Source organism: Anopheles gambiae, chromosome 3, assembly GCF_943734735.2.
Source record: "Anopheles gambiae chromosome 3, idAnoGambNW_F1_1, whole genome shotgun sequence".
NCBI lineage: Eukaryota > Metazoa > Arthropoda > Insecta > Diptera > Culicidae > Anopheles > Anopheles gambiae.
Genome location: NC_064602.1, coordinates 92,531,322 through 92,553,861, shown reverse-complemented (window position 1 = coordinate 92,553,861; position 22,540 = coordinate 92,531,322). Strand labels below are relative to the sequence as shown.

The window sequence follows — 22,540 nt, the reverse complement described above, 5'->3', positions numbered from 1 at the left end:
GTGAAGTTGTTCAGAGCAAAATGACATTTCTCGACTTGACATTTCTCTTCCGGGGGCTCCGGTATAAAAATCGGGGAGGGCTGGTGCGGGGTAATGAAATTTGTATGCAGAGAGTGACAGATGTCCCCCACAATGTCGCCCAGCAAAAGCGATAAAAATCAACCTTCTAAATACATTATCCTTGATCGGATGCGATTTGATCATATGAGATTTAAATGGGATTTGACAGATAACGTCGGACGTGCGATTTCGTCGTCCCAAGGTGTTACCCGGCGCTCTAGCACCAATCGAACACGACATCGAACATGAAAAATGTATGGGATTTGACATGTTTGTCTTGTTTGTTTGTTTGTGTCTGACAGTGCACCTCCATATGATTATATGGGTTTGTTCGAGTCGGTTGTCGTGTTCGATTGGTGCCAGAGCGCAGCCTTATAAATGACAAGGTGAAGTTGTTCAGAGCAAAATGACATTTCTCGACTTGACATTTCTCTTCCGGGGGCTCCGGTATAAAAATCGGGGAGGGATGGTGCGGGGTAATGAAATTTGTATGCAGAGAGTGACAGATGTCCCCCACAATGTCGCCCAGCAAAAGCGATAAAAATCAACCTTCTAAATCAAGGACCGTAAAGATATCAGGTCAAGTTATAAGCAAGGTGTTATAAATGACAAGGTGAAGTTGTTCAGAGCAAAATGACATTTCTCGACTTGACATTTCTCTTCCGGGGGCTCCGGTATAAAAATCGGGGAGGGCTGGTGCGGGGTAATGAAATTTGTATGCAGAGAGTGACAGATGTCCCCCACAATGTCGCCCAGCAAAAGCGATAAAAATCAACCTTCTAAATACATTATCCTTGATCGGATGCGATTTGATCATATGAGATTTAAATGGGATTTGACAGATAACGTCGGACGTGCGATTTCGTCGTCCCAAGGTGTTATAAATGACAAATTCTAAATACATTATCCTTGATCGGATGCGATTTGATCATATGAGATTTAAATGGGATTTGACAGATAACGTCGGACGTGCGATTTCGTCGTCCCAAGGTGTTATAAATGACAAGGTGAAGTTGTTCAGAGCAAAATGACATTTCTCGACTTGACATTTCTCTTCCGGGGGCTCCGGTATAAAAATCGGGGAGGGATGGTGCGGGGTAATGAAATTTGTATGCAGAGAGTGACAGATGTCCCCCACAATGTCGCCCAGCAAAAGCGATAAAAATCAACCTTCTAAATCAAGGACCGTAAAGATATCAGGTCAAGTTATAAGCAAGGTGTTATAAATGACAAGGTGAAGTTGTTCAGAGCAAAATGACATTTCTCGACTTGACATTTCTCTTCCGGGGGCTCCGGTATAAAAATCGGGGAGGGCTGGTGCGGGGTAATGAAATTTGTATGCAGAGAGTGACAGATGTCCCCCACAATGTCGCCCAGCAAAAGCGATAAAAATCAACCTTCTAAATACATTATCCTTGATCGGATGCGATTTGATCATATGAGATTTAAATGGGATTTGACAGATAACGTCGGACGTGCGATTTCGTCGTCCCAAGGTGTTATAAATGACAAGGTGAAGTTGTTCAGAGCAAAATGACATTTCTCGACTTGACATTTCTCTTCCGGGGGCTCCGGTATAAAAATCGGGGAGGGATGGTGCGGGGTAATGAAATTTGTATGCAGAGAGTGACAGATGTCCCCCACAATGTCGCCCAGCAAAAGCGATAAAAATCAACCTTCTAAATCAAGGACCGTAAAGATATCAGGTCAAGTTATAAGCAAGGTGTTATAAATGACAAGGTGAAGTTGTTCAGAGCAAAATGACATTTCTCGACTTGACATTTCTCTTCCGGGGGCTCCGGTATAAAAATCGGGGAGGGCTGGTGCGGGGTAATGAAATTTCCATTTTAAATCACGGACTGTGTTCTAATAAACTAAAATATTCACCCAAATTGATCTCCACCAAATATTGACCATGCAAAACGTAAACAATCCATCAATACATATACAAGCGGAAAACCATCTGTCAAAATCGGAGCCCTGGGGGGGATCGCCAAAAGCGCTATAACTACACCTCATTATACATTCCACCTTGTTCTAAATACATTATCCTTGCGTCGTCCGACGTTATCTGTCAAATCCCATATAAAAATTTGACAGGCCGTCCGATAAAATCGCATGCGAAAAAGCGTTGCCACCGCCCTAACCGACAACCGTCCGGTCCCAAGATGCCCGGATAATCGACGTTCTACTGCATTTTTAGAATGCATGAGTCGTTTGCCGTCTGCTAAACGAAGTCTTTCTATATTTCGTTTAGTTAGAGAGCTTGAGTCGTTTAGAACCCGTTTAGTGGTCGTTTAGTGAATTTGTGGTACTTGGAAATTGTAGAATAGGCTGTGAATTATGCCAGCATGAAGCTTTCATTTTAAATAAAACACGTTATCGGTAATCCACTCTAAAATGTAATAAGCATGTTTTTCGTTGGCGCAATCTCGTAAATACAGTGAACCCTCTCTTATTTGACACCTCTCCAATTTGAGAAACCTCTCTTATTTGAACATTTTTCACAGTCCCTTGATTTCCAGTACATTTTTGTTCCTTTAATTTGGAAAACCTCTGAAATCTGTGTCCCTCTTATTTGAGTATGGTGTTGCCATGGTTATTGAAAGATGTATGCTCAAATTAGCGATTCTGTTCGCAGTTTCCTATAGCAACAGTTAAGGCTGCATACTAAATGTTCTGTCTCTTTCTTGTCTTGTATGGACCTTTCATTCACTTTCAACCTCTGTAATTTGAAAACCCCTCTTATTCGACAGTCCCATCGCCTCTCAAATAAGAGAGGGTTCACTGTATGACAAATGAAAAGGTAAAAACAGTCGGTTTATAATTTATAAAAAAAGAGATTAGTAAAAAGTTGTGTGCAATTTTGCCTACGCACCTCTCTGTTCTTATTTTGTTAACTGGGAATCCAGCACATGCTTGAATTTTGACAGCAGATTTGTTGGTTGGGTTTTGATGGAGTTGGCTTGTTGTATTGGTGAAGTTTTTTCTAGGCTTTGTCCGCCTTTTTCTTTCATTTCTTCTCAACTCGCCGAACTGAAAAGAGTTTCTTTCTTGGGAACAATATTCACTTCATAACTTCGCGTTACTTCTATCCAGGTAAGAATTTATCCGTTTGTAAAGGAGTCCGAAACCAGCTCCATGTGGAAAATTATTATAACAATTTGTTCTTCATTTTCTATTTCTTCGCAGCCTCACCGTGCCCAGTGAAGACGATCGGTGTAATATTCTCTGTGGCGTGAGATAATGGCGTACCAGACGAAGGCTGCCGGAAACATTCTACTCTACCAATCTGATACATTTTGTTGCCGTACCATGGAGCGCCCTGCTACGAAAGCAGGCGGCCTTCTCGTATGGCAACAAAATTATCAGAAATTTAAGTGGTTGTTTCATGACGATGATCCACATTACTTTAAGGCGCACGCATACTGTTGAACATTCGGAGAATTCGAAGGAAAATGAACTAGAAAATGAACTGTACTGACATGTGAATTATGAAATGAAATTGTGTGCGCAACTGCTTTCTGAATTGTGAAGAAGAAATATAAAAATTAAGAACTGAATTTGTCCCCTTGTTGTGTTGGTTACATTGTAGTTAAGATTAAGATTAAGTTTTGAAGGAGAAAGAAATGGAGGTAAATGGATTGTTCTTGTACAGGTAAGAATCTCTTTCGATTGCGTCGGCATTAAAATCACGGCTTGGTTTGTCCTCTTCTTCCAAGGTTATTCTTCTCCGGGACAGAAAGACGCCACGCAGTACGAACCATGTGCTTACAGGTAGCCATAGAACAAGTGTGCGCTTGACCAAAACCATTTCTAAATGGTTGATTAGATAACGTGCGCCTCTGGCCAATAGCAATGGCGTTTGTCAGTCCGTCCTGGGGGGGCCTTCATGATTGAGCAGTATTGTATTGCAGTTCTTGTCCATTGCATTTTAAAGTATCAGCATTACCATGAAGCCGCGCTGCCGTCCCGCGGTATCAGGTTACCGGCTGATGATTATCAATCGATACCACCGGCATTGGGGGCTGGCTCTGTGCCCGCCGGCTCCAATGTATTATGAAATTCAGCCGTCCAAGCGCACGCGTCCCATTTCCCGTCCAGCAGTGACTTGGGCCAGGTGTTTCTAAATCCTTAAGCATTGCATCCGAAAGTGAGCAAATTGGTTTAGTTTGTTAAAATTTCGATCCAAAAAAAGGTTTTGTTTTTCAGAACAAGGAAAAAAAAAGTGACGCCATTCGCAGTGGGAGAGTTCCCTCGTGAGTTCCCGCGCAGTGAAAAAGGGGGTTTAGGTTATGTTTTTGTTTTGATTTTGTAGTTGGTGTTCGCTACGTACCGAGCAAGCGCTCGATGGCTCAGCGTCGCAATTTGTTGTGTTGGGAAAGAATGTTTTGTATTGTGTGTAACTGAAATGTATTAATTTTTAGGCTCATCGAAACGCTGGCTCAACGACAGACGTGGTGCTGTGAATTCGCGAATGTTTGGCTGTAGAGTAGGCAATTTTGGATGCTGCTGCTGCTGTAAATTTGTGTCATAAATCGTAACAAAACACAGTTGCAAGAAGCATGGAGCAGGCAAAGGCCAGAAGTGATAAAAACCACGACCCAAGGCCACAGCATGAAGATGAGGTTGGAGATGTGCCGCGGGTGCGAAATTTGCTGCTGCGCTCGATGTGTGCCGTTTACCTGATGGCTTTCGTGAGCTTCTATTGTCAGGCGGAAGGTAAGCAATAATTTCAAAGGAATCACGAAAAAGTTCGGGTCTGTTGTATCGATTTCATTTCTACCCGGTGCTTTTGTTATTCTTCTGCAAATGTGCGAATGTATGTGTGTGTGTTCGACCGTGCGGTCGCTCACTTTGGCTGGAAAGAGAGTGCCCAAGTAACAAATTGAGCGAAAACGCCAAACGGAAACGCTTCGGCTGAGAAAAACGCTTAACTTAACGGGCGGTCAGATGGTCGGCTTGTTTTGGTCCGTTTTTGGGCGTAAAGCAGTGGAAAACAGGTTCCTCATCAAGGTGAACAATTTTAAATATAAGTAAATGACAGTCTAGCTAAATTTTTGCATTTAATTATACTAAAGTTGGAAGGTTAGTTCTCAGGATTTTTAAAATAATTGCTATTTTGATTACACAGCATTGAAGGCGTTCAGGAGACATTATGTAATTCATAAAAATTCAGTATTTTAATCAAATTATTAGTACATGTATTCCCCAATGTACGTTATTAATGCGAATAGCGTATGTCGAATATTAGTGAAGTCGAATTTCAAGGTTTTCAGTCAAATTGTAGATAATTTTCGTATAATTATACTTGAAGTGGTAGGTTATAGCCACTTAATTAGTTATTTGATCTGATATCAACTGAAGATTACAATTTTGTACCGCATAAAATCGTTTTTAAAATTTGATGAAAAGGGCATTTATATTGCATTTGACATTTGATGCGTCAAATCGGTACAATTTGCTCCAACAACTGATAAATTAAAAAAATAGCATATAGCAACATCGCGTATACCGAGTATGGCGTATATCGGGGAATACATGTAAATATTTTAGCAAATGAAATTTATGAAATTTCATGAAAATTCACGAAAGATTTTTTTTGTTGAAACATATCGCAGAGGCGTTTTATTACTGCTAAATGCTCTTCTAATCGTCTTCAATGCGTTTACTGACGATAAGAAAGAACCGTTTAATGAAAATTTAATGGTTGGAGTTGTTGTATTTCTCGTTAGTTTAACGCCAACGGCAATGGAAATATTGTAGTAACATCGTAAAATTCGTCTAACGAACGCAATTTTAACAGTCATGTCATAAAAGGATTTCCGCTTTACAGACGCGAGTGGAATAGCAATAGCAATTAATTTATAAACATTTCAGCGTGTTTAGGGATCGGTTCATACAAAATTTGAACCCAAGATGGGCATGATGTTAGACAATGCATTTGGCAGCTATACTATGCGACTGGTGCCGTACAACACTATCAAAACGTAAACGTAACGTATGGAGTTTCGAACAAAAAAGATTCGAATAGTCAATGCTAATTCCTTAAACTAACTTCCCATTTCCAATGCATCCTCGCTCCAAATTCCTCGACTTGTGAGGTTTAACGTTGTTCGCCCAAATACATTCTTCGAAATGACTGAAAACAAATTCCATTTACCCCTCTCGCACGGACCAGCTGTTTAAATAATGCTTTGAAACCATATCTGCCAAGTGGTTAGCCACTGTTCGACTGTCTGTAGAGGGGTGTATGTGTTTTAGTAATTGAATTTCTTGGCCCAATTTAATAAGATTCAGTGTCTCCTACTTGTACCAGTGGATCACCGTAAATTAGATCGATTTGTTTCTGCCAATCGTCAGGGTCAGAGAAAATGATGCGATTCATTCCCTCCCACGTGCTAGAAAGAAAGGTTCATCATCTTCTGGGGTCGCGCTTTTCATCTGGCCTCTCCTGTCGGTCTGCGATTCAGCCAGCCCACGAAACGATGACCGGGTCGTCAGCACATTAGGAATTAGAAATCAATGATGGCAAACTATGACAGCCTGGGCTCCTTGGAGCGAGAGACACGGCATTAAATGATGCTGTTGAAATCGGGCCCTTTGGACCGTGTTCCTTGGGGTATGCTGAAATGGATCCACCGCATCTCAGTCATCATCGGCAATTTGATTCCTTCTCCCACGAGCGAAACGGGAATGCGAATGCACAACAACAGCGAGCGATGATGTAATTTAATTATCGCTCAATTTGAGAAGAAAACTCGCCGGTAATCGATTCCTGGCGTCTCGGTTGCACAATCCCATTCGTCATCGTTCGCTGGCCTTTACGTTTCGGAACATTGGAGACGGCGAGCGCGACATGTCCGACATCCATTAGAGCGCTTCGATTAATCTCAGATTCCGAACCCCGCCAAACCCGGAGGGACCGGACTGTGCTTTTACCCGCGGATTCATCTCTTCTCCTTCCCCACAGGACTGTACGGCGATGGGGGCATTCTGCCGGCGAGCCGCATACTGGCAAACGGCACACTGAAGGAGCGGCTCAGCCTGCTCCAGCTCGCGCCCTTCGTCGGGCTGGGCCACGGTCACGAGGCAATCGATTTGCTGTGTCTGGTCGGCGCTACCGTCGCGTTCCTGGGGCTCATCTCGCGCGCCCACTGCCGGCTGCTTAGCTTCATCGTGATGTGGTCGGTGTACTTCTCGCTCGTCCAGATAGCACAATCCTTCCGGCAGCAGGCCGACCATCTGCTGCTCGAGGCGGGCTTCCTGTGCATATTGCTCGCGCCGACCCGCCTCACCGACCGGCGGCATCCGATGGAGGCGATTGCGCTGCTGCTGCTCAAGTGGCTCGTGTTTCGGTTCATGTTCGCGTCCGGCTCGGTGAAGCTGGCGAGCGGCTGCCCGCTCTGGTGGTCGCTGGACGGGCTGAAGCGCCACTACGAAACGATGCCACTGCCGACGTCGTACAGCTGGTACACGTACCAGCTGCCGGACGCGTTCCACCGGCTCAGCACGATCTACGTGTACCTGAGCGAGCTGGTCGTGCCGTGGCTGTTCTTCGCACCGAGCCGGACCGTGCGCCGGTTTGCCGTCTGGTGGCACGTCTTTCTGCACCTAAACATTATCGGGTGCGGCAACTACGGCTTTCTGTCGCCGCTCGTGCTGACGCTGCTGGTTGCACTGCTGGACGACGAGGACGAGCTGGTCGTGTGGGTGCAGGACCGGCTGGCGGTGGACGACACGCGCCGACGTGCTGGCCGTGGAAGGACAGCGGCACGCCAAACGAACAGCACGGACGATTCGGCCGACCGTTACGGTGGCCGACTGGTGAAAGCGATCAGCCTGCTCATGGTCGTCGGTTCGTGGCTGTGCTTCAGCGTGGGTGTGTCGAAGGACGACGGACAGCTTACCTTCCAGCCAACCTTCACCCAGGACCAGTACCTGAACATGATGCAGACAATGATACGGGCAGCGCCACTGCTCGTGTTTGTGCTGCTGGTCAAACAGTTCCTGAAGCTACTCTCCTCCCAGGACAGTGTGGGCAGTTTGGTAAGCGAAAGTTGTGCCGATAATGAAATAAACAAACACTCACACACACACACACATTTAAATCCCTCTTTCCCGCAGGCGGAAGGTATGCGTCAGTTTTCGAAAAATCTCGGCCTGCTCATATCGACAATCGTCGCGTTTACCGTGTTCTTCATGTCGATTGTTCCACACTCGCGGCTGCTTCCGAGCACGGCCGTCACCTCGCCGGTGATGACACGCGCCTACGGCGGCCTGCACAGCCTGTACGTGGTCAACCAGTACGGCCGCCACCTCACCAAGATGCGCCCGATGCGCCGGGAAATCATTCTCGAGTACGGGGACGAGCTGAACGGTACCTGGCACGAGTACGGCTTCCAGTACAAACCGTGGACGGTGGAGCGGGCTGCCTCGCTGCCGTACGGCTGGCTACACTTTCCGCGGTTCGACTTTAAGTTCTACGATGCCGCCGGCTCCAAATCGGACGCCCAGAAGTGGATCTACCCGCTGGTGCAGCGGCTGCTCGACCATCAGCAACCGGTGCTCGATCTGCTCGACAGCCGGCACGTCCCAGCGGAAGCGCCGCGGTACGTGCGCACCTCGCTGTACCGGTTCGCGTACACTTCGTTCGCCGATGCGGCCGCCGGCGGGTTTTGGACGCGCGAACGGCTCACCGACTACTTTAACGTGTTCTCCCGCGAGGATGCGCATCTGCGGGACAAGCTGAGGCAGATGAACTTCCGCACGGCCGCGGAACAATCGTCCAGCGGTGGTGGTTCGTGGAACTGGTTGCTCCGTTGGTTGCTGGATGCGGTGCGTCGGTTTGTGGGAGCAATAGAGGGCTCCTACTTGCTGATAGGACTGTTCGTCGCCGCTGGGATGGTGTTATACACGCAACAGCAACAGCAGCAGCGAGTTGGTCAGTCGACTTAAGCGGAGTGGCACAAAACAACACAAAAAAAGAAATGCCAAAACGGTGTCAATTGTAGTCAAATTATTAGCAACATCCCACACACACACACACACAAACACACACAAAGCGAGCGGAAAGGAAGGACATATATGTACACGCACGTGCTAGAGAGTAATTGCACCACACATGTTGCACACACATGTAATTGCACACACATTGCACCATACGGAAAAGATCTCACCTCGTCTTCACTTCCTGTTGCGGAGCGTTACCGGACAGCCGTTTGTATCCTCCCGGGTGTACACAAAGGACGATCCACCGCTTTCCAGTAGATAGAGAGGCTGTGTTACTCTGTGCAGTCTTGCAGGCTGTTTTCTCTATCTCCCTTGGCACACACACACGGAATAGATTCTAAGGCAAAGAAGTGCAAATAAAGACACATTATCACACAAAAAAAATCCGCAATATCTCAACATGATCAGGTGTGATCGGTTCGTTTTTGCTTAGTTAAAAGCCTCCATTTTTTTTCGTTTCCGGTTGAACAATTTTGCACTGTGAAGGAGTGAATGTGAAGTGATTTTTCCTTCAGCGCACACACACACACATCCGGTAGATCCCAAAAATATCACGAGTAAATACGGGCCAAACATGACGGGTCAGTAGAGGCCGTCCGTTTGTTAGAGACGTAGCGTTTGCATTTTTCATCAGCTTCCGACAGGGCCGAGTTTTCGTACCGTGTCCGGTACTGGGGCGGGGAGTCTCTGAGCTACCGAATCGCAGTCCGAACCTTTAGAAAGATTTGTTAAACACATCGGCACAGCGGCACTACGGCAAACGGTATTGAACACCGGGGGAAGGTAGGCACTGGAACAGCAGGTTCCCCTCTCCTGAAGTCATGCGGCAAATTTGAGAAAATAGAACTATTCCGGCAAGCTCTGGTGTGGCGCACGGGGAGGGGGTTCTGCTGCTGCACGTTGCATCCTTATCCCATCCTTTATCGCCGGCCCAACCTCCTGACGTAGGTAAGCAATAATTCATAAGATCAGAGAAGCTCGGTGCGATTTTTCTCCGGAAAAGTGCATGCTACCCATTGTCGTAGATTTAAGCGTCGTCTCCATCAGGCCTCTGTTGCTCGCGCCAGGTTTTGGGGAGGCAAGAATGGATGGTGCCTCAGAATCGGAATCGGTTCACTTGCTCGTCTGCTGCAAACCGGAAGCGTTTGAAGTGTGGAAAATTTATAGATACGGGGGACGACGATTTCTTTCGCTTCGTTCCCGTCCTCCTTTGTGGCATCGGCACAGATGCTGCCCAGCAGCTGGTATCGTCGTCATCATCATCAGCCATCCAGCTTGCTCGGGTAATTTGCATTTCTTGTATCTCTGTGTGTGTCTGCATGCAGCGGGCAGGGAAGCAAGCAACGAACAGGTAAGTGGGAGAGCGACGGCACAAAAAACCTCGAAACTTGAACTCGAAGAATTGAAGGAAGGGAGCACTGTGCATTTTGTGCTGTGTGTCCGTCGTAGGTCGTCGGGCAGTTTTCGGAAATGTGGTGCCCGGCCCGGTGTGATGGCGGATTGATGGATGGGCGGATGAATAATTGACCGATGTTGCAGTGCCGTGTTTTGCGGATGCATTTTTGAGCTTCAGTGTCCAATTGTTTTTGAGGGGTTTTTCTGCAATTGTGGTAAATGATTGACTGGTGGATACGCTGTACTCGATCATCGTCCCAGGGATAGGAGGGTTCGTCATCTTGCTCGGAAAGATTATTTTTTAATGCCACACACACTTACCCCGGGATGAGCCGAGCTCCGTGAAAGTGTGAAAGTAAGAAGCAATAAGGAAATGGCAGCTCGGTACTTATCCCACCGGTACTTGCAGCAAGTGCACAACAATCCCCATTCGTCGCCTTGCACAGGGACGCGCACCCAAGGAGGGGCCCCGTGCTGAATCATCGCTCTTGGGATTGGGGTTTGCTTTGGATTTAAGTTTTGCCCGACCATGTAATCCCCTTGCTGCATGGTTGCAAGCCTGAGGGTGGGGGGAGGGTGGGGTTCAAACGGCTGGAATTTAATGCATTTGCTAGCACCGTTGTACCGTGCAGAAGACGGTTGTTCGACGCTCGGCTACAGTGCGGTGTTGCGGCTACGTACGGGGCTGCTCTCTCGAGCGTGAAAAGATGTCTATCTTGGTGCGAGGCGTTGTCATCATCGTCGTGGTCGCCTTATCCGCTAATACCTTCGGTTCCATCCGGTACAAGGAATCTGCATTATTTCAGCGGTGTTTCATCGGCTTGGATACGCGTGTGGGCCCGCACGGTTCACCAAACGGGGTGGTTTTGATAATACGGGACGACCGAGCGAATTGCGATGTCACGGTTGCGGTTTTCCCTCGGCACCGGTGAGACCATCTTCGGATCAGTTTCTCGCGAAGGTTTCGGTGTCGTTAAGAAGCGGATGGTGATGGCGGTAGGATGCACTAAGTTTGTGAAGTGGCGATGTCATTAGAGGTAGAGGTGATTGACAAACAGCAAAATGGGTGAAAAGTGCAATGAAAACAAAGTTTTAACTATCATTCCGGAGAGAGGAGTGCTTTGCTTCCCTTGTCAAGATATCATTAATGGGAGAAGGAGTTTTAATTTAAAGATAAAAAGAGCCAAAGAAATGTATTTTTCTCATGGTTTTCAAGGGGCTGGATGATAGTTATTACAAGAAGTGCTACATTAGTTGGATCCATGGAAAATTCACAGAACTCCGAAAGAAAAAATAAACAACTGGACATTGAAGAATATTTGAAGTTCTCAGGAACGTTGGAAGCCTTGGGCTTTTTTTATGAAAAACAAAACTGCCATCTCTGAGAACTTCAACAAAATGAACAAAAGAGTCAACATGAACCGTCGTTTTTATGTCCATGAAAGCCACTGTGGTTCAATAGGGTGTTTAAAATGCTTTAAAATGGAGACCTAGTAAAACATTACTTTAAGTAGTATGCTTTGCTCTAAGCTCTACTCAGATGACTTCTTCATTTTAGATCCAGATCTATAGAATATTGTGAACTTTCGCTGTCCACTTCGTGATGAAGCTGTTTTAAGACTTCCAGGACATTACGATAAAAGAGTCAATGCTCCTTTCAAAATTGGTCAAAATTAATCTGATTCTTAAAAAAACATTTCATGCCAAAGAGTTGGAGCTTTGAAGTCACCATGAGATTTCTTGCAATGTCTCAAATTTGGGATGAAAGATCCCATTTTACAGATGGTCATCTCTTCCATTTCAATTTAGTTGTCCCCTTGTCTTCTGTACAGTGTATACTTCTGGAGGTCTGACTTCAGTGATAAGAGCCTCAGAACAGCTATGCTGATTCAGCGCTAACATGATCGCGTAAAACATAAAACACAGCGCTCACATGATCGATTGAAGGGAGTTGGTTTGAAAGCACTGATAGAAGATCTACAAGTTCCTCCAAAGACAATAGATATTTGGTATAGAGGGGACATGCCCATCGATGTTCAACGATATAAAGTAGTTTAGGACTCCATCGCGCTTAAAGACCAACTAAAAACTGAAAAGAATTACTTCGAAACCGTGCAAGCAATTGAAAGTAGCTATAATTCTGAGGTATCAACTTTTCTTTTCCACGGAAAATATGCATAATGTTAACCGTCTTTCCTTGCTGGAGCCATCAGCCAGAAACAAGCGCGTTATTACTTAGCAACATTAATTCCGACCGGAAAGAGATTCAGACGAAAAGTTTCACAATTTTAGGTAACATCTCATCACACTTACCATTCCCGTGCCGGCATTCCAAGACTGCAAAGTGTAGTGTTTCCATGCGAACAAATTAGCCCATTTATCGCATTCCGTTTTGGTTGTTAAGGATTTTGAGGCATAGCTTCACTCTTTCGTCTTTCCGCCTTCCGTTGAGACAAATGCAATCCGGAAAGATAGTTTTCGTGCGAAGGTAGCGCGTCAACCGCATGCATTACTGGAAATGAAAAGCAACACCCACAGTAGTAGTAGTAGTAGTGGTAGTTTACAGTAAATTGCTGTTTGTGCAGCACATAATGGAAAAACTTTCCGTTTGATTCCAGTTTTTGAATTGTGTTAAGTTTGGTGTAGTTTAGTTGAGCGGAACAGAAAGAGAGAGAGAGAGAGAGAGAGAGAGAGAGAGAGAGAGAGAGAAGTAAAAATTCACACACAAAACCAAACCCGCAGTAATAATCCAAGACGCCATCCTGAGCTTTCCGACAGCTGGTACCGATGGAAGTGTACACACACACACACACACACGTTCGCTTTTAAACGATGCCGACAGGCGGATGCAATGAAACCTTCTGCGAGATTGCATTTATAGTGCACGAGAAATGAAGTGCAAGAAGTTAGCGTTTGCTTTCTTTGCGGTACAAATTCCATCGCTCATCCGGTTCCTGTGCAAACATTTATGCATGTGCGTGGGTAGCTTCCGTCGAGGAGGGTTCCGAGGAACCGAGAGTGGTATCTCCGGTCTCGGGGCGACGAAGGCATTTGCGGCGTATCCGGCAGAAATGAAATGTGTACCGGCGTAAGCGTCACACCGGGTTAGAGAGGGGCTGGCAAAAAAGGCATAAAAATCCCTGAAGAAAGTATGGCGCGAAAGGCGGCCCCGAACGGCACAGCTTTCTTGATGCATTTCTTGATTTCCGCCCACACGGGGGAGGCCGTGTGCGTGCTTGTGTGTGTATCTACATGTTCGTATAATTTATCTCTCTGACGGTGTGGCGAGATGCACTTGCACCGGGCACGCAACCACAAACGCCTGCCTGTGTGTGTGTGTGTGGGACGTTTTGTTGAGGACGTCTCGCTTTGCGTCGTAAAGACGAACGTAAGAAAATACCTCGCTCCCCTTTTTAAAAAGGTACTGCAGCACGTGCAACAACAACAAGCCGGAGGGGGCCGGGGATTCCATCGGTGACGTTAAGCTTCCGGCAGTCCGGAAGATGTGTTTTGTGCTTTTCCATTCCACTACTCCGGATCATGGCACAATGGCGCCGAGGAGCCGACAGCAATCTGGAAGTAGGAGAGGGAATTTATCTTTCCAGATCGTGATTCGTAACAACACGGTGAGCGCAAGATCCTTACCTCGCGGTGGAGTAGTATTCGGGCTCCCCACGTCTAGCGCGCCTTTGTCACTCACACCGAAACTCGTTCAATTTCGATTTACACACTAACGCGCGCGCGTCAACCACAATGCTCCTCTTCAACGCCCAACAAAACAAAACAGCACTATCACACTCTGTCTCGGAAGATGCACAATACTTTTTTCTTCTTTCAGCAGTTCACTCCCCAACACCGGAAGTATCTACCAGACGAGGAATAGACTGATGTGATGGATCGTAACACCGGAAAGAAGATGTCCCCGCGTACACTTCTGTGGTGCATTTTGTAGCACAATGGTTCCTTTTCTTCTTCGCGCGAGGATAGTTTCCAATGGTATGTTGATTCATATGTTCCACCGCGACAAACTCTCGGCTTGCTCGGATGCTCGGATCACACTGCTGACAGCTCGTTAGCCGTATGTAAATGTCACCGAGACTGTTTCTTCACCTGCCGGGTGTGCCGGATGTGTTGCAGTCCTAGGAGAATTTGGGATATTGGTGACTTCCTTGGCGGATTTACAGGTAAGTCGATAGAGAATAGGAATAGAGACTAGCATTTGTTCAAATAAATTGAAAAAAAAATATCTGTTTTAGCTTTGTCTTTAGTGTTTTGTTTCGTTTAGGTTGGATTGCGAGGCGACAGTTGCCTCCCCTTGCTACAGAATACATTGCAACTAACTTCAAGCAAGTGCTAAATGGAAACCCTTCCAGTTCCTTGGGAAAGTGTTTACTAATTCGGTTAAAACTTTCCCTCCACTCAGGCAGGAAGCTAAACTTTCCTGTGTTCTAGTATCTAACCCAAGAACGACCTGTTGCTCGTTCGTTCCCAACAGTAGAGTGCCCTCGGCCGGAATAGTGCCCCAGAAAAGCATCAAACATTGGAAAATCGTGAAAATTGACATCACCAGGCCACTAAAAAGCCACTCGAACGTGGCAGAACCGAGAGCTTTCACCCCCGGGGGTAAAGGTCGTAAAGAAAAATCTTCTACCATTAAACTTTACAATCTCGCTCCGGTGCAATCCGGTGCCAGTACGAGGGGAGAGGGCACAAGTTTCGCGCTCTACTTCCATCCAGCACACTCAGGATGACTGAATTATGATCGAGACAGTGCAGTCTGCTGGGTGATTTTGTCGCGCTGTGGTTTTAGAGCTTTAGAAGTTTTAGAGCGCAAACGTCCTCGGTCAACGTGATTCCGGGGTGGTCACAATGGTGGGAAATTATTATTTTAAGACTCACTTTCTGGATCGCTAAATTGACACTCATAATTGAATTTGAAGAATGGCCTCGGGACGCTAGCGCTCAGAGCTGCGAGAGCTTCCCCTCTTCATCTCGCACTCTCTTGATGTTTTGCTCCCTGTGGGTTGTGTTATTATCGCAGTTTTTGAGATGATGAATCATTACGATCGGCAAAATTGATAGCTTTGCTATAAATCCCGGTCGGTGTTATGGGTTCGGAAGAGTGCACTCACCGCAAAAGGAACTCTCGCGCGCACATAAAACATGGAAAGGTATGTAAATTTAGTACACCTTTTTCATGTCAACCGCTGGAGCGCATTGTTCTTTTAACCTATCAATTCTCATAAAATCTCGGCGTTTTTATGATACATTCCTACAACCTGCTCGTTTGTGGGTTTGTGGCAGCAGCACAACTGGTCGTTTCGTTCTCCGGGGAAGAAATTGCTGACGAGCATGCCCGTGTGCCCATGTCTGAGTGCCAAAGTGCGGACCATATCAACGGTGCGATGATAAGCGAAGGACTACTGTCGTGGCAGAACATCACCATAATGGTGGTGTGGACGGAACGAGGGAGCCTGCAAGCCCAGCCCAATGGAACGCAATTGTTTGCAAGATGGTGCGAGATACTCCGGTGGCCTGATGATAGCATGACGGTGCTCCCGGACTTGACTAAGTGACACAACGACGACGGTACAGATGGCGACAGACGGAATGGCTTTTTGATTATTTAACATGCTAGCTGTTTTACACATTATGCCACACGTGCATATGTGTGTGTGTGAGTTTATCTTCATTTTCACCTGTTTTATTTCGCATCTCCGGGTTTCGGGTGATGCCCGTTTTGGGTACCGTTTTGCACCGAGTTGAAGGTGTTTCGGTTGCGTCGGTTGGGCCGCTCGGTACGGAAGAAGGCGGACATGGCAACGCGTCACTGAGAAAACAACGTACGGAAACGATGCTGTGGCTGTGTTGCCCTTTCTACCTCGCCTACCGTAGCATCTTCATTTTTCCTTTCGAGCCGGGCCGGAATGGGTGTGTGAATTTATTTGCTGTAATTTGCATACTTTGACGGGTCTGCATGCCAAACCTAGTACCACCTAGAGGCGCGGTTTTGTGCACCGTTTCGAAGAAAATCGAACGAAAAGTGCCAACACCGAAAGCTGGAGGGGGTGTGTGTGTTATCTCTACGTTGTGGTTTTTGTTATCCTCCCATCGGGCTCGTTTCAACTCCCTGCCAGGGGTACTGTTTTATTTGTGCCGGTCTATCTCTGTATCGTCATCATTATGCCACACGGGATCGCTAGTAGGTACTCCACTATTTTTCTGCTCTAGAACAGGAACTGGTGCGTAAACGGACGCTTTTCTCACACTATTTTCGTTCCAGTGCATCACTGCTTCCTGTTCTATCTACGTCTCCCAAGCAAGCTCCCTTTGTATCCTTTAAATCTAAATATCCTACTAAGAATACTTGACGATGGAATGTTTTTGCATATTTTGCACCGTTCATCTTTTGCTCTGAGATATCTTTCTTAGTTTAAATTTCATTTTATTTATTAATTAAATTTTGTATTTCAACAGTTAATTGTGTTTTTATTATTTTTCTTCTTATTATGATTGATTTTCTTCAATCTTTTAATTGTGTTGTTGTATTTTTTATTCATGTACTATTACATTTATTACCTACGCATTTCTTCTTCTTCTTCTTCTTCTTCTTCTTCTTCTTCTTCTTCTTCTTCTTCTTCTTCTTCTTCTTCTTCTTCTTCTTCTTCTTCTTCTTCTTCTTCTTCTTCTTCTTCTTCTTCTTCTTCTTCTTCTTCTTCTTCTTCTTCTTCTTCTTCTTCTTCTTCTTCTTCTTCTTCTTCTTCTTCTTCTTCTTCTTCTTCTTCTTCTTCTTAAGCATTAAGTCTGCGAGTTGACGACAGTACCACGAGACCGGTCATCGTAGTATACTGCCTTAAATTTTGTTAAAAAAGCCGTCATGCTTATTGTCGGTGCAAAAAATGGAAAATGGACACGAACTCCAAACTTATAGTAAATCCTTTCGAGCACGGACTCGTTTCAAGACGACGCGCATTTCCACCGAAGGACAGCGCCAAACAGCACCAGCCCCTTCGTGGCAGTTACACTATTTCGTATGTTAGCTTTGCATTTTAGAGGAAGTTTGCGCGTTTGTGTCCTTTGCGTGGGTTTGGGTCCATCTAACTGTAGCAGTGTTTTTCTCACTCTACAGAAAGCGTGAGAAGCATCTGCGCGAAGCATTCTTTTGCGTGGAAGTCGTCACTACTATGCAGCATTTATTGTTTCCTTTTCCTCTTCTACGTGTGCTTTCATCGTGCAGTTTATTTCGCAGTGTTTTTTTGTGACGGCTTCTTTAGAAAACTTTGCATTTGAGGCTTACAGCTCCAGGTATCATTCTGTTAGCACACCGTTCCTGTTTTCTATAGCTGGCGAATGGATAAATTGAAAGCAATTGTGGTGAATGATGACAAATGCTTCTTGTCGTTTGGAAAAACACTTTTGTACCTGTAATAGATAAGCAAAACAGTGTCTAAAATACCACAAACATTCGACATGTCTTTCTACTTCACTACTCGGCTAGTCATTCAATGTGCAATGCACCGTATCCTTTTAGTGTAATTGCGTCGTGCTTTGTGTATTCCTAGAAATAGTATCTTGTTTTTTCATTAAGTAACAAAAGCTAATTCTACTCCTCAAGGTAAGCTGCGGGTTTCTTTCTTCCGCCTTTCGACGATACCTTGGTTTGCAATCGCTGCCAAACGCTTTGTACATTCTAGGAAGAAAGGGAAACGATCGTGCTTTTTTCTGTCTCTCTCTCCAGTTAGCGTCCCATTACCTTGAGTTAGACGAGAAAATGTGATTAATACCTGCGAGGCTACTTTCCTAATTACTTGCTGTGCAAAATGTGCGTTGTTCTTCTTCTCAACAGTCTCATCTGTATTTGCATTTCAAAGGCAAGCAAGCGAACGAGTGCGACACCATTCTTCAAGGCACTACGGCCGCTACACGCACCACGGCCAACATTGCGTTGTTAGTCTACGCTTGCAAATGCAGGCGCAAAACTTGCACCATGGTTGTTGGATTTTTTTATGTGAGGTTTTGTTTCGTTTCGTTTCGTTGGTTAGGTGTCTTAAGGTAGATGCAGAGAAGCATTGAAATAACTTGAACCACAAAACACACAGTGGCAGCTTGCTTGAAGCGAACAACTTGCTTGCAAGTGGCACCGGGTTGCCCACCGGCAAAGTTGCAAATGGCCCAAGATAAACGGAAGAACGTGACTAGGGACGCAGTCCACTGTCGGTTGGTCGGAGCTGTTGGCGCCCGTCTGGACGTGAGACCGTTCCCAACGCTCACGCCTTTCGGTCAAATCTCGAAACTAACAGAGCACCCCGTTCCATTTTTGGTTAGCATTGTAGTAAACCCCAAAAGAACAAACCAAGAACTAACGCATTCTTAATCCTCCTTAAGCAGCCGTCGGAAGGCGTTGGTACGGTAGAAAGATTTCTCTTTCCTTCTCCAATATTCCGCCGCCGCCCAGATTGTTGGTCCAAAGTTAGGTTACGGCCGCACGAAAGTTCACACTTTCTTTTGGGTGTCGCACGTGCTTGCACTTTTTTCTTTTCTTTTCGAAGTTAGAGGACCAGTCTACAAGTCCACCAAAACCACCAAGTGGTGCAGGTGCACTTATTGATGCAGTGTGCTCGGGTGTTGGCTCACGGGCGTAAGTAAATTGGGATCATTACAGCTGGAGTGGTGGCCGTGTGTGTGTGTGGGATGTGGGATAAGAATGGGCGCGTATGTATAAACGGCAAGTCCCGGCAATTCTTGCATTCTTCCTTCTTGCGCGGTTAAGCGGGCGGTATTCCTGCAAGCGTTCTCTAATCCCGCTTTTAGTGGTCTTCAGCTGGGTGTGGGTTAGAGAAAGTGGGAGAAGAAGAGTGAAAGAGAGTATGTAAGTTGGTTGGCCAATTTCAGGACCCTGGCGGACCGTCCCTCCATCGGATCCTTCGTCGCTGGTGGATGGAAACGACACCTCATAAATTATCAAGATAAATTACAACACTCACTTTCTTGTTTCGGGTGGTCGTTTTTTCTTCACACGCCCTCCTTTACTTCGCACGCTGGAAGGCGCTCGTCAGGAGTGCGATTTTGGTCCTAGGCTTTGAGGTTTGACGAGGAAAACCTTACTGCTGAGCTGCTGCTACTTCTACTACTACTGTGCGATACTTCCAGCCCGTGGAACGAGAAACAGTGCACGGTAAGCTCTCTACCGTCGGCCGGCGTCTAGTCAACTTTACGCTTTTGTTTCACGAGCCCGTAATCCTTTATGACAATTAACATAAAGTTTTGCAAGTGTTTTGCTCACTCTTTGCGTTGTGTGGTGTGGTCCTCTACACCTTGGAGGAAGTGGTCGTAAAAAAGACGAAGCGCCAAGAGATTTACGGTGGAATCTTTTGGGGGGGGAGGTAGCAGCAAACGAAAGCCACGGCATTAAACGGAAAGAAAGCGGATGGGTGCGTTTGAGGAGCAAAGAAAGGAGGAAGAAATGGTTTACCGCAAGCCCGTTGGATGCTGCTGCTACTGCTGCTGCTGCTGTGGGGATCGTGGTAAGATAATGTCTGCTCACGGCTAGCACTACGGCTGTTCCGACGGATGCGGTCAGTTGGATGGTTCAATTCAATTAAGCTCGGACCGAAAGCTGACAGGATGGCGAGTGCCTCTGGGTCGTTAGATGAATGGTTTAGTGTGGCCTTAGTGGGCCCGTTTCCAGCACAGACAGCTCACTGGTCAAGTAGGGAGGGGACGCGTAACGGTGTGACATCATGCATCATCATGTCGGTTTTGCGATGATTGGCCGTTCGGTGTAGAGATTGCGCTTTTGTTTTGCTGTGCTTCGTGGGAGAGTTGTTTGCGAGTGGATCTGTTTATTAGCCATTGATTATTAGATAATTACACTGGTTTCGGTTGAGCAATGAAGTCCATTAAATTGCTAAGGAAACAATGAGGAATAGTTATTTTACTTCAAACGACTAAGCAATTAAAATACTGTAGAATCTGAAACAAAGGCTTGGATTATTTGGACTACTATTGTGATTAAATATACTCCCTAGTCAAATCTGACAGCTGAAAAAGATTTATTTGTAAAATGTAGGAAATGATTCTCGTCCGGTCTTTTAGAAGCCGGCCATTAAAAAATCGATTTTTCATGAATGTCCAGTAATGTGGGCTTTAAAATGATGTTCTAATTTCCAATTTCTACGAGTATATCAAGATCTAAGCTTGAAAATAATGACTTTAACTGTTGAATGGGAATATCATATAGATAACTGATGAGTCAAACATGAAGAAGCGTAGCTCCAAAACTACTAAGAAACAATGGAAAACGGTGTTATTTGAAACGTGCTCGAACTACACCGGTCACGTGTTGAAGTCAGTGTGATCTGGATCGTAATCTGGAGCTCGGCCCTGATCTGACTAGAGTTATTGTTAGTTCGATTCCGACTTCGGCAAAACCGGAATCACTACCTCCGCCCGAAGTAGGAGTCATTCGGAGTCATGGGGATGTCGTCCAGGGTCGGATTTTTCGTCTTTTGCTTTCTCTTTGCTCTTTGTAAATAGACCTTTGCTTCTAAGAGTATCGTTTAGCGACGACAGCAATGCTTTGTACCATCATCTGTGCACCGGGGATCCCCAACCCAGACACTCACTGACTCTCGTTGATTCTGGTACATTTCGACTCCGATCGACTCCGACTCTGACTCCAGATGACTCAGAAGGGGCCAACTCTGGACGATAATGCTGGTTGGAACTACCTTGCGGAGTTCGTTTTGAAATGTTCAGAGTCAGATCGGAGTCGACTCCGGATTTTTGCCAACTTTACCCCCATCACTAGTGCTGACAACATGAGGATGCAGGAGTATCATTGACAACATGAGATTCAGTTTCATGGTATGAATTTCACGATGAGTTTCAATGCACTATGTCAAAATTGCGAGCTGTAGCCTGCGGAATTTTCACTGCCGTTTGAAGCTTGGCTGAAGTTTGAGCCTATTTGCTCCTTTAAGACATTGTCCAAATCTTGACGAATCTCTTCGGGGTAGTATGAGCGAGGGAAAATGCTCTTCCAAATACTTGAACACATATGCACAATAGAAGAGAACATCGTTTGTTCAACACTTTGTTTGTGCTCTTTAATATTTAGTGCACTAAACAGGGACGGCCTTTGAAGCATTGACCTAGAGAGAATGATACCGGATAGATTAGTATTTTGTGTAAGTTGCTCTCGATTCCTATCACCTTGATTACGATGTTATTCTTTGTTTTGAATGTTTAAATAGCAACTAATTAACTATGTAAGTCATCAATGGGTTTGGATGTCTGAGCGTTATAAATTACCTTATACTCGACACCAGTACAGTCATTCAAGTCGTTCGATCAAGCTAGATTTAAACTAGACTTTAAACCTTTCCATGACCATGTTACTAAGCCATGTCATCTTTCCTGCTACACAAAGGGAATATTTCACATAACCTCGGTAGAACGAATTGAAAAAAGCAAGCAATCTGTTGCCGTGCCTCAATATCTCAGCTTTCATGTTAAACAATTTACAGGAAAAAAGTTTAAAAAAACTGCATCGCTCTCTCTCTTTAAATTAATCACCCTTGCAAATGTTTTCTCTCCCACTTGCCTAAGCTACCATCTCCTTTTGTGCTGTAACATTGTTACAGCAAAAGGACAGCAAACAACAGCTCCATCATTGCCTTCAACAAGCGTTTCGAATGAATAAATTTCCTGTCGCTAATTACCAGAAAGCAGCCTGGTTATTTTGCTGTGTTTGTGTCTGTGCACTTTCGTCTCGTCTGTGCTGTTCTGCATCCCCACCCGGCCCAGGTTTTGACAAATGGAACGATTCCGCCTTTTCCCGCGGTGTGGCTCACTTCCATCGATCAACCTCTCGCGTTGGGTTGGGTTTGCGAACGGACAAGCGATGCAACACATTTGCAGCACCCGCTGCACACAGCAGCAACAGCAGCAGCAGCAGCAGAGTAGTGTTTTGCGTCGTGTTCTCGAATTTACGAAACAATCATTAGCTTTCTCTACCGGTTGGCTCTCGGGGTTTGGCGCTCAGGAAAGTGTTGTTTGGGGTGGTTATTTT

The 22,540-nt window shown here is 45.7% G+C and overlaps 1 protein-coding gene and 2 long non-coding RNA genes across 4 annotated transcripts; 2 read left to right on the top strand and 1 right to left on the bottom strand.

Moving 5' to 3' along the window:
• The first annotated feature begins 2,976 nt into the window (after positions 1-2,976).
• Positions 2,977-3,623, top strand: LOC4577688 (uncharacterized). Its single transcript, XR_009766094.1, has 2 exons — positions 2,977-3,159; positions 3,253-3,623. It is a non-coding gene; the product is annotated as an uncharacterized LOC4577688 (long non-coding RNA).
• Positions 3,624-4,059: 436 nt separating this feature from the next.
• Positions 4,060-9,456, top strand: LOC1280745 (lipase maturation factor 2). 2 transcript variants are annotated; one of them, XM_061657076.1, is made up of 5 exons: positions 4,127-4,213; positions 4,273-4,319; positions 4,488-4,782; positions 7,034-8,109; positions 8,188-9,456. In XM_061657076.1, exons 3-5 carry the CDS (start codon positions 4,626-4,628, stop codon positions 9,016-9,018), a joined length of 2,064 nt encoding a protein of 687 aa, XP_061513060.1. In that variant the 5' UTR covers positions 4,127-4,213; positions 4,273-4,319; positions 4,488-4,625; the 3' UTR covers positions 9,019-9,456. The 2 variants fall into 2 exon arrangements, with proteins under 2 accessions (XP_061513059.1, XP_061513060.1); XM_061657075.1 differs by lacking the exon at positions 4,273-4,319 and having other exon boundaries at positions 4,060-4,213.
• A 3,074-nt stretch (positions 9,457-12,530) lies between these two features.
• Positions 12,531-13,958, bottom strand: LOC133393471 (uncharacterized). The gene is made up of 3 exons (XR_009766180.1): positions 13,868-13,958; positions 12,781-12,979; positions 12,531-12,701 (listed from the first exon to the last, which is right to left on the bottom strand). It is a non-coding gene; the product is annotated as an uncharacterized LOC133393471 (long non-coding RNA).
• Positions 13,959-22,540: the final 8,582 nt, after the last annotated feature.

What these genes read in the sequence shown, in the direction of transcription:
- LOC1280745 (XM_061657075.1), top strand. Translation starts at nt 4,626, where the DNA reads ATGGAGCAGGCAAAGGCCAGAAGTGATAAAAACCACGACCCAAGGCCA. An exon ending in CTTCTATTGTCAGGCGGAAG is followed by an intron (nt 4,783 to 7,033) that starts GTAAGCAATAAT and finishes CCTTCCCCACAG; the next exon opens with GACTGTACGGCGATGGGGGC. An exon ending in AGGACAGTGTGGGCAGTTTG is followed by an intron (nt 8,110 to 8,187) that starts GTAAGCGAAAGT and finishes TCTTTCCCGCAG; the next exon opens with GCGGAAGGTATGCGTCAGTT.